Raw genomic sequence first — 16,303 nt, 5'->3', positions numbered from 1 at the left:
ACCGTGGCCAGTGCGGCTGCCCCCCTCAGCCCATCTCCATCACTTGAATGGAGCCATCATTTTGCCAGGCTCGAGTGCCTGATCCAATGTGCACGCGCCTGAAAACAGAGAGCAGTGTGGGGGCGAAAGAGAAGAACCAGCCCCTGAGCTCTGACTTGGCTTGGTGATGGATGGTGTTTCTAGCTACTGCAAGTAGTCCTCCTCCCTCCCCATCACTTCAAGATGCCAGGAGTTAAAATTGTGCATAAGGGCTGCGGCACCTGCTGTTAAGTAAAAGTCTTCAATTAAGGCCCATTTTGCCTCTTCAGAAGCAGAACATGTTTTATCCGTCCTCCTGGGAGATGCCTGCTCAGGCTACAGCAGACATACAGGCCGTGGGACCCCCTCCCCAACCTAGACATGAACTGCTTAATAGCAGGGATGCTAAAAGCAATTTATCACCCAGGCAAGGGGAGGCTGATTTTTAGCACTTCTGAGAAGCAGGTAGATCAGCTCTGACATGCCCTGGACAGCTCAAGAAGGGGGCACTGTTTTCCCAGCCAGCCCAACTGACCTGAAATGCTCTGCCGTAGAAACATCCATGCAGCCCTGCCAGCAAATGCACTCCCCCCATGTCCCCTTCTGGCTCTGCCATGCACCACTTCTTTGGAGTGGAGGTGGGAGCCCAGGTCCTGTCCAAAGGGAGGCAGAGGGGATGTAGGATTCAAAAACAGAGTCTTCCCCTCTTTGCATGCGGTCCATCTAACACCCTCAAGCATATCAGCCTAGAGTAATTCCCTGAGCAGAGGGAAGAGGCTTTCCCTCAATCTTTAATTGCTTCACTAGGCCAGGAATTGGTTCCAGAGCACCTGCATTTGTTTCCACATTGCAGGGTATTGGTGTGAAAGGTCCTACTCCCCACTTCACCTGTGTTCAAGCAGGAAAGGGCAGATGCTGCAATGTGCTGGGCCTTGGGGAAGAAGCCTGCTGTGTCTGGCAACGATTTGCTATTCATCCTTTTGTTAGGTCCATGCATTGGAGTTGATACATGCAAGTGATGGATTGAGTATGCTTTATTATTTCGTGGGGGAGTGAGGACGGTAACAGGCTCAAATTACTCCTGCCAGGAAGCAGACCCAAGCCAGCACAACTGCTGTTGTCCAGACCTGCAGCGCCACCTCCCCTGCCAAGCTGGGCTGCCCCATTGGCTCCATCTCATACTCCCATACCCTTTGCTCCTGACTTGCCAATCCCCTGCTCTGCATCCTTTCCTTTCCCTGTTCCATCACCAGGCCTTGCCAGTGAAGAAATGATTTTTGGGGGCTACGTTGCATGCATGTCCAGTGGAGGGCAACAAAAATGGTTTGGGGGCTGGGGGACATGACCTGTGAGGAGAGGCTGAGCAAACTGGGCTTATTTAGTCTGGAGAAGAGAAGACTGAGATGGGATTTAATAGCAGCCTTCAACTCCCTGCAGGGTGGTTCAAAAGAGGACGGAGCTGGGCTGTTCTCAGTGGGAGCAGATACCGAATAAGAAGCAATGGGCTCAAATTGCCGCGAGGGAAGTTTAGGTTAGAGATCAGGAATAACTTCCTTGCTAGGAGGATAGTAAAGCACTGTGACGGGTTACCCAGAGAGGTGGAGGAAGCTCCATCCTTGGAGGATGTAACAGGTACACGATCTGGGGCTCACTGTGCCCAACTTGGGCTTCCTAATAATACTGCCCCCTCTCTGGGGCTCACTGTGCCCACGCTTGGGCTTCCTAGTGATGCTGCCCCCCTCTCAGGGGCTCACCATGCCCACACTTGGGCTTCTTCACAATGCTGCCCCCTATCTGGGGCTCACAGTGCCCAACTTGGGCTCCTCAATCATAGTGCTCCTCTCTCCGGGGCTCACCATGCCCGCACTGGAGCTTCGCAATGGTGCCCCCCCTTTCTAGGGGAGGGGTCTGTGTACCCCCTATGCTGCACCCTCACTGGCACTGGGGTCCCCACGCTACTGTGGGTCCCCTATGAGGCCTCCTCCAACCCCTAATAGCCTCACCCAAACCACCGGTTATAACAGCAACAAAGCAAAACACAAGCCCCTGGGCTATAACATAACTATAAGCCGCCTGGCTGTAACAACATTGCTCAAGCCTCTGAGAGCTGTTGCTGCGGTCAGGCTTCTTCCCGCATCCTAGCTTAGGGAGCTCCTGCTTCTCTGGCTGCAAGCAGGGAACTGCCTCTAGCCTCAGCTCCTGGGCTTTATAAGAGCCAGGCCTTGCCCCTTAGGGTCAGCTGACCACCTCTGGGTGCCCTGGCAACCCCCAGCTGGGCTCCTTATTCCCTGCTAGGGCTTCTTCCCTAGCAGGTTTCCCCTCCATGGGAGCAGGGCACCTCAGTGCTCTGTGACAGAGGATTTTGAGACTCGGCTGGACAAAGCCCTGGCTGGGATGGTGTATTTGGGGCTGGTCCTGCTCTGAGCAGAGGGGTGGACTAGATGTGATCTCCTGAGGTCCCTTCAACCCTCATTTTCCATGATTCTGTGTATGTGGCTGTTGGGTGTGGATAGGACCCATCCTCTCACCACACACCCTGATGGTGCTGGCCAGAGCGTGACCGAGAGAGCTGCACGCATGCTGAGCAGAGAGCACGCCCTGCCGTCTCGTGTGTTCCCCCTACACTTGGTGCTGCGTGTAGCAGGCATCCTTCAGGTTCCAGGGAGGACGTGAGCTGGGGAGGGGATACGGGTGGTGGATGGGTCCTGTCCTGCGCGCTCTTAGAAGCAGCATTGCAATTTCTCCCGTTGACGTGACTTCTCCTTTGGCACTGTGAAATTTGCCAGTTTTGTCAGAACTGGTCCATGGCATCGACTGAGATTTACAGGGAAGCTCAGATCGGGGATGTGTTTTGGGGAGCTGGGCTTGCTAGATAACTGACCGTGCAAGGTCAGCCCGGCTCCCACTTCAGCACCTTGCTGTTCACCTTTGCAGATCAGCAAGGCCGTTTGAAATCAGACATGGAAACTCGTAGCTCCACCTTGACTCTCCTGCATGCTTGTGATTTCCCAGTGACTTCCGCTCCCTTGAGGGTCCAGTTGAAGGAAGACAAGCTGGGATGCAGGATTTTAAATGCTGGTCTTTGTGTCTTTTTCTAGGCAGTTGCAGTTTTGGGAGCTGGAATTCAGGAGCCGATCCTTCCTTTACAAGCAGGTACTGTACAGGGTGGGTTCCCCATACACTGAGAACCTCCATCAGCCCCTGTCTCTCCCCTGCCTCACCCCCCTCCAGGATCTGAAAGCCCCCTGCAGATACTACATCCTTGCAGAGGCCGTTCCTATTGTGCAGTTGGGGAAACTGAGGCTGAAAGGTGAAGTGCATGCTTGGGGCTGCAGAGCGAATCTGTGATAAAGGACCAGAATCCAGGTGCATCCTTTGTCTCAGTAGTGTTTGCTCCATTGGGACCATTGGCTCTAGTTTGCGTCTACACATGCATTTAAGTGGACCTAAATTTAATGTGCATTAGTTTAATGCAGATTAAGCGGGTTTAGACAGGCGTCTACATGTGCAGGCGTTAAAGCACATTAATGCTGCATGTGAACTGACTTGGGACTAAAATTAGTCCCAAATTGGTCTGCACACACAGTGTTAATGCGCTTTAACACATCTACACGTGTGTTAATGCACTTGAACTATTTGCACCTAAATTGGATACCTGCATCCAATCCAATTTAGGCACGAGTAGCCTAACTCCACCATTTTTTATGCACATTAAGGACGTGCACGTGTAGATGCACACCTGTAATGCACGTTAACTTGGACTAATAGATCTAATAGTAGATGCAACCAAAGTTTTGTAGGTTCAGGACCATTTTTGCATGGGAGTGCTTATTCACCTCATTGGATCCCTGCCGTTTCATGGTTAAAACCGATGCACAGGCCGTCTCCCAGTTTTAAGGCACTGAGCCCAGCAGTGACACCCTGGGGTTTCACTTTTCTTTTGAAGCTTGGAAGGGTTCTTAGAACCGTAAACGGGGAGGTGGGAAAAGCCTGCAGCTCCTCTCCCGAGGACAGGGCAGCCCCTATCCCAGCCTGGGCTCTCGCTTCAAACCCTTTCTCATCTGAGATGACTCAGGAGCGGGGTTTTCGCCACTTCCCTTGGGGAGAGCCTGCTCCGCTGTTTAATGGGTCTCATTGCTAGGAAAGAGTGAGTAGTTCTCGGTCTGCAGGTCTCACCGCTGGTCATGTGCTGGCAGCAGCGAGCAGCAGAAAGGTTGCGTGTGCGTGAGAACAGCAAGCCTCCATGTTCGAGGCCGTTACAGCAAACCAGCTTTGTTTTCACCCCGGGACAAGCAAAACCGCTGGAATTCCCTGCTTCTGGAGATTTAGCTGCACAGCAGAAGCGAAACAGCTTTGTGCTTGGTCTGTAACACGGGGAAGGAATCATTTCAGCCCCATCGGAGGTTCCTGCCATGGGAGGTTTTGTGGGAAACTCGAGAGGATCCACTTGGGCATCAGATGGAAATTCCCCCACTAGCTCTGGCTGTTCTGGCTGCTTAACCCTGCCAGCGCCCAGCCCCACCTAGTCCTGCCCTTTGCCTCCCTGCGGGCACTCAGCCCAGCGTTTGCATGGGCCTGTGCCACTGCAGGGAGGGGGGATTTTACCAAGGGAGCAGGTGAAGCATCCCCTGGAGACTTGCCACGCGGCGTGGGCATTCTCTGCCCCCGAGCACCGTGAATGTGGTGGTGGAAGCCAAGCACGTGGCTGGCGCAGGTCCCTGCTGGTGGCCTCTTGAATTGGCAAACCCAAGAGCCCGAAGCAGATTTGCAGCTGGCAGTGACACCGTGTGGCAAAAACATGGAGCAGGATGAGCTGCTGCTCCCTCCGCAAGTCTCTGTCTCTCTCTCAGCCCCTGTCCTCTCTTTGCAAGGGGCTGTCTTGACCTAAGGCACCCCCTTGGAACAAAGCCTGCCTGGTTCACACCTGGTGGTGATGCACACTGCAATCAGCCACACGAGGCCCACCTGGAGGAGAGCCCTGTGCTCACAGAGCAAACACACACACATGCAGCCCCGTAGCTCTTCACCCCACTGGCTTGCAGAGACCTCTCAGCTACATGCACACCTTCATGCAGTCGTACCATCGACCCCACCGCACGGCTTCTCCCAGAAATTCCCAGGGAAGCTTGCCCTGGGAGTGGTACAAGTTTGCATGAGTGACTGTGGCAGCCTAGCAGCTGTTTGCTCACCCTGCTTCCTTCCCAGAGGTTTGGTCTGCACTCATGCATGGCTGGTAAGTTCAGAGCAGGACCCAGAGGCTGGTGGGGAATTTGGCCCCAGGGTGGATGGAGGTGAGAGCACTGTGGCCACGGACAGCAACGGAGGAAGGGGTTTTTAACTGAGATGTGACCGGAAGTCCGTACTTGGGGATAATCGGGGAGCTTTGTATTGTGAACGCCTTTGCTGTGCAGATATGTGGGAAAAAAACCCATTTAAATCCTTGCTCATGTTCTTGCATCCCCTGCCCTTTCAGTTCAGGGCTTAAGGAGTTCTGGCTTCAGCAATCTGCTTCTGAGCAAAAAAAATGAGGCAACGCGGGGTTTCCCTGCTTTATCTTGGGAAGCAAAAACGTTTTTAGACTGAAGGCTGAACAAACAGCGAGAGGAGGCAGAAGAGATCTTTGTCTGCCTCTGCTCGGGCCTGGATCCCTGAAGCAGAGAGAGGCTGTGGGAGGATCCCACTGTCCCTCGCTAGCTGTTTTTATCCTAAAGTGCTCTCTCTAATTGCACGCACAGCTAGCTCCCTCCAGTGCGGTGGGCTGGAGGGGACCAGCTGAGCATCACTGTGTATAACAGCAGGTGAGGGGGATGCCTGGGCACATCCTGCTCTTCTGGGAGACACCGTAGGACCTTTAATAGCCACGTGGGGCTTTGGTTTCTGAAGGCCTGTCCAGAAAGGCTTCACGCCTAGAGCAGTTTGTCAGAAACCGCAGCGAATCCTGCTGGGATTGTTGCCTGTGGGCAAAGGGAGATGAGGGATTAAAGTCTTATGCTGAGAGAGCGAAGCCAGCACCTGGGGCTGCAGTGGGAGGGAGCGCAGACCGACGGCGGCTGAGGATGGCACGGATATTGGGACAATTCTCCCCTGGAGCCGTTCCGGGGGCGGCTGGGGCGGGGATGGCCGTGATGCTGCTGACAAGCTCTCTGCAGTGCAAAAGGGAGAGGGGGATTTTCTTGCTAGCAGTAGAACAGAGCTGTCTCGTAGCTCCCTGCAAGGCACAGACGGCCCCCGGTGGGACTTACCCGGGGGATAAGAACATCCTTCAGCCTGACAGTCCTGCAGCACATGGAAGCACAGGGCTAGTGTGGCCCATGGGAGCATGGCCACTGGGCCAACAGGCCTTTACCCCGGGGAGGTGCAAGGCAAGCCCAGCTCTGTGTCTGCACCGTGAGCTGTGAGGCTATCTATAGCTGCTGCTGGAGCTCCAGTTCTCATCCCACTGCTTCCTCCAGCTTGGGCTGCCAGCACCCTAGGGTGGACACTGCCTTTCCAAGGGCACAGGGGCAGCCTATGTATGCATGCTCTCCGTGCTGCCTGCACCACATCCCCGCAGCTCCAGGAGAGGTACTCCTGAGCGCACCCTGCTCCTCTGCCCCACTTCTGCATGCACGCGCCAAGTCCAAAAGTGAGGCAGAGGATCCCAGTTGGGGGTGATACCTCTCTGGACATCTTGGTCTGGGGCCTGCGTGGCTTCACCACCTTTCCTGTGCAAGCAGGTGCTGGAGAGCACCTTTCCTGGGACATGCCGGGGATGTGGCATAGATGTATCTGGAGGGAGCGGTGCTAGGCCAATGCCAAGGGCTTTGGGAACCCCCACCCAAAGCCTCCAGCAGGGCCTGGCAACTTGGGGCCACCTGCCTGGAGGTGCCTCACAAGGGCCTGATTTCCAGGGGCTGATGAGCACCCTGAGGGTTGTGGGGTGGGGAAGATGGGCCAGACCAAACCCTTCACGTTCTGTTTTGGGTTCATCTCCATTCTGCCCAGAGACCCCCGGAAGTGACTGCCCGCGATGCTAGTGATGAGGGGTACGTGGGAAGTTACCCTTTAACTTTCTTGGGAATATAGAAAACCCTCCTTTCCCTCTGCCTCCTTCCATGACCTGGACTGGGGAATGACCTGGGTACAGCTAATGGGAGGAGGAGGGGAGACTTGTCCTCTAGTAGTGACATCGGTCTAGCTGCCCTGTTGTGCTGTCCAGGCCGGGATGCTGCTGGGAGAGCTGCAGTGAGGGGTCTGACCCCAAAGCCCAGCCATCCCCTGCCGCAGTGGCTGAGGGCAGCGATGCATCAGGTTGTTACTCCCATGCACGTCACAGGCAGAATTCCCCAGCGTGTCCTTGGTTTCACTTCTGCAAGGGGACGGGCTGCTGAGCTGTTGCCAGCTGAGTTAATGCAGCTGCTGGAGACAAGCAGTGGCCCTTGGGTAACATGCCAGGCAGCTGTCAGGTCGCTGGTGGGGTTGGTGCTGCTAGTACAGGAAGCAGCTGGGTAGAAAACCACCCTTTTTGGAGCAGGTGGCATGGGTGGAGGCAGACACCGCCCGTATCACTGCACCAGCTGCTCTGCCGGGGATGCTGGGGGAAAGGGCCTCTTCTGAAGAGGCTCAGGACAAGGGGCACAGGCTTGGCATCAGGTCCTGCATGGGCTCTGTGTAGTGCTGCATCCCGAGCGCGCTTTATGCCATGGAGCCGGGTGCCTGGAAGCAGCGAGTGGCCGAGCTCAGAAGCATTTGAAGTCCTAAGCTGGTGGCTGCAGGGACTCGGCCTCCAGCCTGACTCGCTTGTTTTTGGCCCGTGTCTGGAAACGATGCCTTTGTTCTGGGCAAGCCACGAGCTGCTTCCTGCCACGGAGGGACGTGTGGTACTGCTGCTCTGTGCTCAAGCCCCGCTCGGCCTGCACCCCTGCACGGCCTGGGTCCACGCTAGGGCGCAGTGACAAGCAGCATCCTGTTGCAGGAAGTTGTGGCCTCGCCTGGGGAACTATTGCCAGGAGCTGTCCCCCACTCCACCAGCGTGGCAGCAGGCACTAAAAGCACCTGTGAGGCAGAGGCTGCGTGGAGACAAACCCGCCTGTCGGTGACATGCGCCACTCGCCCTTCCTCCCCCCACTAGAGCCAGCAGTGGGATTTCCTTGGCCCTCCTGGGAGCCATCTCTGCTTAACCCATCTCAGCACATTAGCACAACTCCTTCCAGGGCCCGTCCTTGGCGAGCTGAGCTTCAGCCGTCTTGGTGCGCACTGGGACCGTGCTGCCGGAGAACCGGGGGAGGTGATATGCTCAGGGGTTTTGCTGGAAGCACCTTGGGTTGTGCAAGGATCTCTTCACACTTTCCATGGGAGCTGACTTCTCTGCCATTCCAGGTGCGAAGGATGGTCGGGGCGCTGGTAGCAGTTGGCATAGGGAAGCTGAAGCCTTATCACATAAAGGAGCTGCTAGAAGTGAGAGACTCGCTGGCCTACCCTCAAAACACCATCGCCCCGGCTGCCGGGCTCTTCCTGAAATCCGTGGAGTATGATGATGCCGGTAAGTGACCGCCTGGAAGATCAGTGAAAGGGACCCTGGAAAGACTTCTTCTGTGGGAGTAGGGTCGGCTGTGTGCTGGGGGAGCAGTCGCCTACCTTCACTGTTACCCAGGCCAGGGGCTGGGTAAATCCACATCCAGTGTCCCACAGGGAAGTCGCCACCCCTGGGTGTCCCTGAGGGAGCGGTTGTGGGAGATGGCTAGTCAAATATGAGTAGAAGTGCCTGCAAGGGCTTGCAGATGATTGAGTGCAAGGCACTGTGTCGGCAGGCATGACCTGACAGTGCCTGTATGCTAGGGCCATTGCATAGCAGGGAAACCAAAGCCCAGAAAGCTGCTATTGCTCGTGTATACAAAGCAAGTTGGGTCAAACCAGGGTCTAAAATCCAGCAATCCTGGTGCCTGCTCTCAGCCTGTTCCCAGAGCTAGGGCACTGAGCCTGGAACTGGTACTTAGGGCTTCATAGAGAACTAAGGCTGGACCCAGCCACCTCCTTCTGATACTGGTGATGGGATGAAGAGATAAGAGGGTCTCTTGCAGCAAGTGCCATCCAGATAACTATAGCATGCGGGCACCATGGTGCAGAGCACACGCCTCCCTGGTTTGTGCCTGCCCAGACAATGTGGTCTAGTGCTCAGGGCATCAGGGCTAGCCGCAGCAGCCCTTTGAAGTGGCTGGTGCAAGTGCTGCTTAATCACATTTTAAAGAGTCACGCTCGTGCTTGGGAGCTGATCAGTGAGCACAATAATAATTAATTTCCCTGCTAAGTCCAGAGGCATTACATACTCTGAATGAGACCAGCAGGTTTATTGCAGGTAGAAAGCAATGGAGCGATGTCGGGGGGCAGTGACAATGTGGTTTATGAATAGGATGCTTCAGCTCCTTGCTAAAGGGGATAAAGGAAAACTCTGCAGCTGCCACACTTTGTGTGCAGGCAATGAGATTAGTGATAGGCTCTAAGGGGGGACAGGGGAGTACTCTCTAGTGTGGAGCACTCTTGTCCTTGGGTCTCAATGTGTGCTGCTGCTGTTTGCCTTTCTGATCAGGGAAACATGCACTGAGAGATGGTCTTAGGTGCAAAGTCACACCACATCAGGGGCAGGAACTGGGGGTATCCCCAGCCATCCTGCCACGTGCTTTCTGTCACTGCTTCCCTGCCTTAATGAGCAATGCCCAGGTCACTGCAGAGGGCAGAAGGAAACCTGCAGAGCTGCTGCTTTTGGCTGGCAGACAGAGGTTTCCTCACTGGAGCTTTCTCTAGGGCCCTTTTAAGAATAGAAAATGCACTGGAATCCCCCTTCCAGCATCTGCAGTCTCACTTCTCCCCCACTGTGAAAGTGGGGGACTGAGCCAGCTTCAGCAGGTCGACCCGCACCTCGCCACAGCCTCTCTCCTTTGCTGGAGCCTGGCCGTGGGGGAGAGCTGGGAGAAGGGCACCCTCAAACTGACTGCCCAGCCTGGCTCACCTGGCTGCTGCTCCTCAGGCCAGGTGCGTGGGGTTAACGGTCTCTGCCCTGTCGAAGCAGACAAGAGGCCTCCTTCAGTTTTCCTCGGAGAGGCTGCGGTAGGGCAGAGAGTGGTGGGAGCTGCCTGGATACACAGCAGAGCTTTCGGCCTGGCCTTGGAAAGGCTGCAGCTTGGCTGGAGCTGGTGGCAGAGCCGCTAAGCCATCTGCCCGCCTTCACAGGATGGAGCCCAGGCAGGAAACGAGGGAGCCCAGAGCCTTAAGTGCTTCCAGGTGGGGCTGAGCTCCCTTGCTTTCCATATCAATGTTCCCCCTTCTTTCCCCTCACAGACTTGCAGGCAGCCAGCGCAGCGGGAGAATAGCATCTCTGTGCTGAGACGCCGCTGTGCGGGGAATGGCCCTGGCACCGGGAGACGTGCAGAGGCTTCTAGGACTCTTTGTACCATGATCTGTGTCTGGGTCTCAATAAACCCCTTTGACTGTGACTAGAGGCATCTTCCCATCTTTTGTCCTCGCCCTCGGCGCCTTCCAAGGAATGGTAACGCTGGGCTTGTAGTTCCTAAGCTACATGGGTCAGAGCAATGGTACGGGCCCTCCCTGCCACCCACCCACAGGGAAGGGCACAGAAGTGTGGGTGCACGTGGGGGAAGAGGGGGGTTTCCAGCCTCTTAAAGCTGCAGTGCCTAGGTCAGTCTTAAAAGTTGTCACCAGCCGTTGTCCGATGGGCAGTGAGCAGAGGGGGGCTGGCTGTGTTAGCTCAAGTTTCGCTCAGCCATGAGCAATTGGATCTTAGTAGTCACGTGCACACACACAACTCACACTCACGTGTGTGTGCACGCACACACACACACACACACACACACACGCGGTATTAGTTTCTGGGCATGTTTAATGATGACACTTGGGTTAGGCTTAATTCATCCCGTCAGGAGGCCAAGGTTCATCTCCCAGGTCAGCTGCTGGGAGTAAAAGTAGAGCTCCTTTTCTGTCTATAGGATTGGCTCCTGCTCTCTTAAGATAAAGGCCATTTCTGCTTTCTACAAAGACGAAAGAATCTGAGACAAGCCTCAGAGTTTGTGGGTGAGATAGAAAGCAAACCAGAAGCTTTCCTGTAGCTTTACTATTTGAGCCACACTACAGGTTGTTTTGGATCTTACCAGTGGTCCAGGCATAGACGCAGTGCTGGGGAGAGAGAGAAAAGAAGAGCTATGGGACTTTTTTTTTCTGATGTGCAAACCACAAGCTTTACTTACAACCCCCCCCCCACACTGGAGGACTAAGCTCCATGTGGCCTATGGCTGGCTTTCTCATGAATAGCACCAAACACCAGCCTTTCCTGTTTTGGAGACAAATTCGGTTTGTTCACGCCCACAGTAGAGGCAGTCGGGGCCCCGCGGCGCCTTAGTTCGGCAATGCTGAGCACTGATTTCCACGGCAAAAGAAAGAGCAAGGTGTTGAATGTGAATGCTTTATGCCAAGATAGTTTGCTGTGTGAACTTAGCCTTTAGGTAAGGGGAGTTGTTCTCCACCGCCACATTTTTCTCACCTGCTAACTCATTTTAGTGCTGCCCAGCAGGTGATGCAGGGCTTTTTATTCTACAGCACCAAGATTTTTGTCTTCTGGATTTGCCAAAAAAGCAGCATGTGCAGATTTTGTAGTTAACGTCATGTTATGGGACCTGCTGTCAGCAGTGCTGTCGTTCCTTTTCTCGCGGTAAGGACTTGCAATGGGAGAAAAGGTCAAATGCAATGTGGCAAACATATCAGGACGCCTCCTTGAACATCTGTGCTTGTTTTCAGAAACCCACCAGCTGCTCCTTCAGGTAAACTGGTGCTGTCTGGGGGAGGGAATGGGCCCTTTGATGGCAAGGGTCATCAGTGAGGGATACTTGGTCCTGCCTCTAGGAGTGGCATGGATTGACTGACCTCTGGAAGGCCAGTGCTGCTCTCCACTCTTGTGATTCTCATGAGTTTCCCCAAGGTAAAATAACACACTTTGTCCCCTTTCTTCCATTCCTGGGAGCAGGTTTATCAAGAGACTGACTTCCAGTCGTCAACCAACAGAAGTAAAAACTGCCCCCTTAGTTGCAGTTTCAGCCACAACTGGTTGGCTTCTACCCATTTCCTTCCCTGCCTTGTAGCACATGAAGGAATGGGGAGCTGCTGTCTTAGTAGTAGCAGTTCCTCTTGTGGGGAGCCCTGGAAAACACCGCCCAGGTGGTCACCTAGGAAAAGAAGTGAATAGTGTGGTCTCAGTGTAGGTAGGACCACTGGTGCCCAACCATTGCTGCATGCGTCTGCCTATAAGGGCTAGAGGCTCACGCCATAGGCATCCGGGGCCTGGAGACAGCTAAAGGGCTAGCTGCAGTGTTGCGGTGGGCAAGAAATGTCTGAAATGTGGGGGGAGGGTTATAAATAATCTTAAATATAGCTTCAATGTAGATACCTAAGTCAGATCTGGTAGATGTGACTCGACTATGGATTAGGTCCCAAGTGAAAGGCATTTGGTCTGAGCCCAAGTCAAACTCGAGTGTCAACACCTGCTGCAGAAGTGGGCAGCCCTTAGGAGAGAGGGCTAGGGCTGTGTCATAGCTTCTGGTGCCTCTGCACATGGGATGTTGGAGCAGGCCTTGCACACAGCTCAAGTTTCCTATAACACCCGGTGTGAACGGTGCAACCACCGCACCTCCACGGAAATTTTGCATTCAGCTCCCCAGACGGCTCCTCCAGCGTACCCCTGAGTGCCTGGCTTTCATCTTCACTTCCTGTGGTTTCTCTGCAGAGCAGCGTGGGAGGGTTTTACTGCATAACTTGTGAGGAAATTCGTGCCGCTGTAACACTTCAGGTGGAAGACCTCAGCGTTCACCTCTGCTTTGTACAGCCATCAGAGAAGTCGGCCTGTTTGCTGCAGAGGTCAGATGGGACAAGATGGCCTCAGCTGCTGGGTAAGTTTATTCCTATCATCTACCTCCCTCCCTGGATTTACGATGCTGTGTCACACAAAATAAAGCCAAGTGGCACCAGAAGTGCCATCCACCTCCATAAGAAAAGGCCTTAAATTTGCAGCCCTTTTCATAAACAAGATACAAAACTCCTGCCTCTCATCCTCTGCTGATGCCTCTCAACTTGTAGTTTGACTAAAACCCTGTTCTCAACCATTTATAGACTTGCTGGCATGTCTGCAGTGCGAACCACCGGACTTACGCTAGGCAGAGGGTCTGGAGCGAGTCGGTCATTGCGCTGCCTCAGACCGCGGCAAGAGGCTGCATCCTTAAAAGCAGAAACACGTAACTGCAGTGGCTGATGAATTTGTTTTTAACAGGAAAGTGTAATCTTGTTGTTATAAGATGTGCTGAGTGGAAAGCTCCTAAATCAGAATCAGTTTTCAAGCTGTAGTAAGTGTTAGAAAGTTGCCGACCAGCTTACATAGACCCCATTTTTGTTGCTCTCTTAATTTTTGATATTTGGATGCGATTTCTACAAAAGAGAATTTTAGGACGCTGGGACTTGCCTTCCTGGTGGCTTTCAAAGCAGCTCTGAAACTTGTCCCATTACCAAGTGTGTAAAAAATCAAGTCGGTCATCCTTGGAGTTGGAAAAATGTTTCCACTGACTTGTGATTCAGGGAAACGCTTGTCCCACCATGAGTTTCCCTAGATCAACAGGCTGATGGAAACATCATCGCTCCAATGCATCCTTTCCTCTCCCTGACAGTTTTGAAAACAAAAAAAAATTGTCTCCCTGAGGACAGCAAAATGATTTTTACCATTGAGGCAAAGTGCAAGAAGTAAAATTAAAGTGGACAATAATAAATCGTGCCAAAGGAACTGGATTCATACAGAACTGAACACCCAGTCCTGCACTTGGCCTTGTTAGCTGTCAGGGTAATAGGCTAAGTAAATGGTTTGGGTTGTTTATGACGGTGAAGGTGGCAGTACATGGGAGAACTGGGTTTTAGTCCTACTTATGCAGCACCGCGAGGGTTACTTTACCTCTCTGTTCCCTTGTGCGTAATGCTAAGACTCCAGTAATCTATTTTATCTGCCTCCTGGAACTATTGTGGAGTTGTTTAAAAAATACTGGCCGACCCAGGCAGGGAACGTTCTGTGCAAGTTTCTTCCTCCCCTCCTCCTCACTTGGCTGTATTTGAGCTAAAGGAGGTTGACATTTGGGGAGTGGAAATTTCTCAGCACAGTTATTCTTGTTTGGGGAGCGTGAGCAACCAGAAGCCCAAATGCTTCCTTCTCAGAAGCCTGGAGGCTGAGACAGGCTGCCGTCGTCTTTCAACACGGGAGGCTTCGATTCACACTCGACATAGATGGTAGGCTGAAGCGGCCACACCAAACTGGACTCGCCCCAGACAAATGGAGAGAACCAGCTGAAAACAGAGAGGCTGGATATACCGGGCAAATAAATGTATGCTATTAAATGGCAGTAACTCGGCAAGGCTGCTCAACAGGACTCAGCCTGGGCCGTCCCTTTAGCTAAGTAACACACTCCCGCTTGTTCACCCATAGCAACGTTCAGCATATGGAAGGAGCCTTTTCCTGTGTGATGCCATCTCAGCCTCTTGTCAACAACTGACTCCATCTACTCCAGCCCCCGTCTGTCACCTACCAGACAGCAACAGTCTGCTTCCTTTCCTCTTCACAGGTGTTAGGGCCCGTGTGTGCAGGGACACCCAAGAAGACACCGTTGAAGGCATGACATTGGCACACAGGAGTAAAGGTATGTCCAAACTCTCTTATTCTGCAGATGGGACTTCTCACTGCTTTAAAAGAAGGGGAGTTGCCACTGAGAGGCGCATATCAGCCATCTGTTCCATCTCTGCTGAGTTTAACTGCTGAAACTTTAACCCCAAATATAACCGGTAAAGTTGCAACGGTTTTGCTCCATTTATCCCATGATAGGAGTGAACAATTCATACCAGTCTCACTCGTTGTTGGTGTAACTGTCCCTGTTGGTGCAACCTGTCCCTTCGCTTGCCACCTATGGCCACTTCATTGACTCCCTGCTTTCAGAGTCCTCATTGAGATGCCATTAAGATTTCTCGTGGCCCACACAGTCCAAGCCTGTTCAGTGTCCTCCTCTACCCCAACTGCAGGTTGCACTGACTGCCCCTTGTATTGCAAGTTTGGTCTGGGGTTTCCAGTGCTGAGTGCTGATTCTCCAGCACGTCAGTGATGTTTCAGTTGCCCCTGCTCTTTTCAAACAGGAGGGCTGTGGTGTACTCAGGCTTCTGCTGAGTGGGGCCTCTCAGATGCTCCAGCACATTAAAAATAGCTGTGGGTTCTCTGTCAGCCCTTAGTCATATTGCCCTAGGTCAGCTTTACAAATTGTTTCCCTAGAAATGTCTTGCCCCTTGGTGACTTTGCTGAAGCCCCTCATGAGCAGGGGAAATCCTTCTGTCCTCTAGCTGTCATCACCTCTAGATTCACAGGGGCCAATTAATGGACGGGACATACCCAGTGAATCTGCAGTACGTTCCCTCGGTCTGATGTTGGCAGTCACCACTGCATGTAGCCTGCAAGGCACTAGTAAAGCTCTTGGGCTGCAAGTGCACTTTGGGAACCCACCCTCTAAGGGCTCATCTATGTGGGGAGCTAGTGCACAGTAGGGTGGGGAGTGCTGGCTGCAGCACACTGAACACACCAGGGATCAGAGGACCATGGGGCTGGCAGGGACCACAAGGGTCACTGTCGCTGTTGCTAAATTATCCCAAGCAGTCTAGCTCCTTCTTGAGAACCTCAAAACAGGAAGAGTTAATGGAGAAGAGTTGGTGCACTGTAAAGGCACAGCCAGCTTCTCCCCACCACCTCCTGGTGTAGCCTAGCTGTTGTGGTATGAGGTGACATACTCCAGTTGAACCAAATTGGTCTCCTGTGACCAGCTGTCAAATGCTAGTAAATACACTGGCTGCTATCTGTGCAACCATGCTCCAGCACATACAAATCAAGGGTTTTTTTTTCTCTTTCCAGGTTCATCACATCCAGAAGTATGAAGTGTAACTGGTTTATTGACCAGAGGTGCCTGATCTAAACAGAGCACCATGTGATTTAGTCCTAACCAGAGCCAAGACACTGCTTGCTGCTGCAGGGTTTCCCTAAGGTAAGAGCCTGCTTTATCCCCTCCTGCTCAGGGATGTTCACACAGGCAGTTACACAGCTCCCTCTTCTGCAGCCCGTAGCATGGCAGGCAGTTCCTGGACCGTGGCTGGGGGTGGCTTCCCAGAGAGACAGTATTAAATGCTGTTTTGAAAGAGTGCGTTAGCATTCAATGAGCGTTCATACCTGGATAAATCA

General features: G+C 53.3%; 1 protein-coding gene across 2 annotated transcripts in view; it reads left to right on the top strand.

Moving 5' to 3' along the window:
• Positions 1 to 12,874, top strand: part of PUSL1 (pseudouridine synthase like 1) — a 57,606-nt gene extending 44,732 nt beyond the window's left edge. The window contains exons 6-8 of one of the 2 annotated variants that reach the window (XM_059716658.1): positions 3,117 to 3,171; positions 8,377 to 8,539; positions 12,785 to 12,874. In XM_059716658.1, the coding sequence (XP_059572641.1) occupies positions 3,117 to 3,171; positions 8,377 to 8,539; positions 12,785 to 12,819 (253 nt within the window). In that variant the 3' untranslated portion in view covers positions 12,820 to 12,874. Of the gene's footprint in view, positions 1 to 3,116; positions 3,172 to 8,376; positions 8,540 to 10,332; positions 10,488 to 12,784 lie in introns of those variants that run through there. The other variant, XM_014610101.3, reaches the window with a different exon arrangement.
• The last annotated feature ends 3,429 nt before the right edge of the window (positions 12,875 to 16,303 follow it).

This window comes from Alligator mississippiensis, chromosome 13 (genome assembly GCF_030867095.1).
Source record: "Alligator mississippiensis isolate rAllMis1 chromosome 13, rAllMis1, whole genome shotgun sequence".
Classification (NCBI taxonomy): domain Eukaryota; kingdom Metazoa; phylum Chordata; order Crocodylia; family Alligatoridae; genus Alligator; species Alligator mississippiensis.
This window is presented reverse-complemented; position numbering and strand designations above follow the sequence as displayed.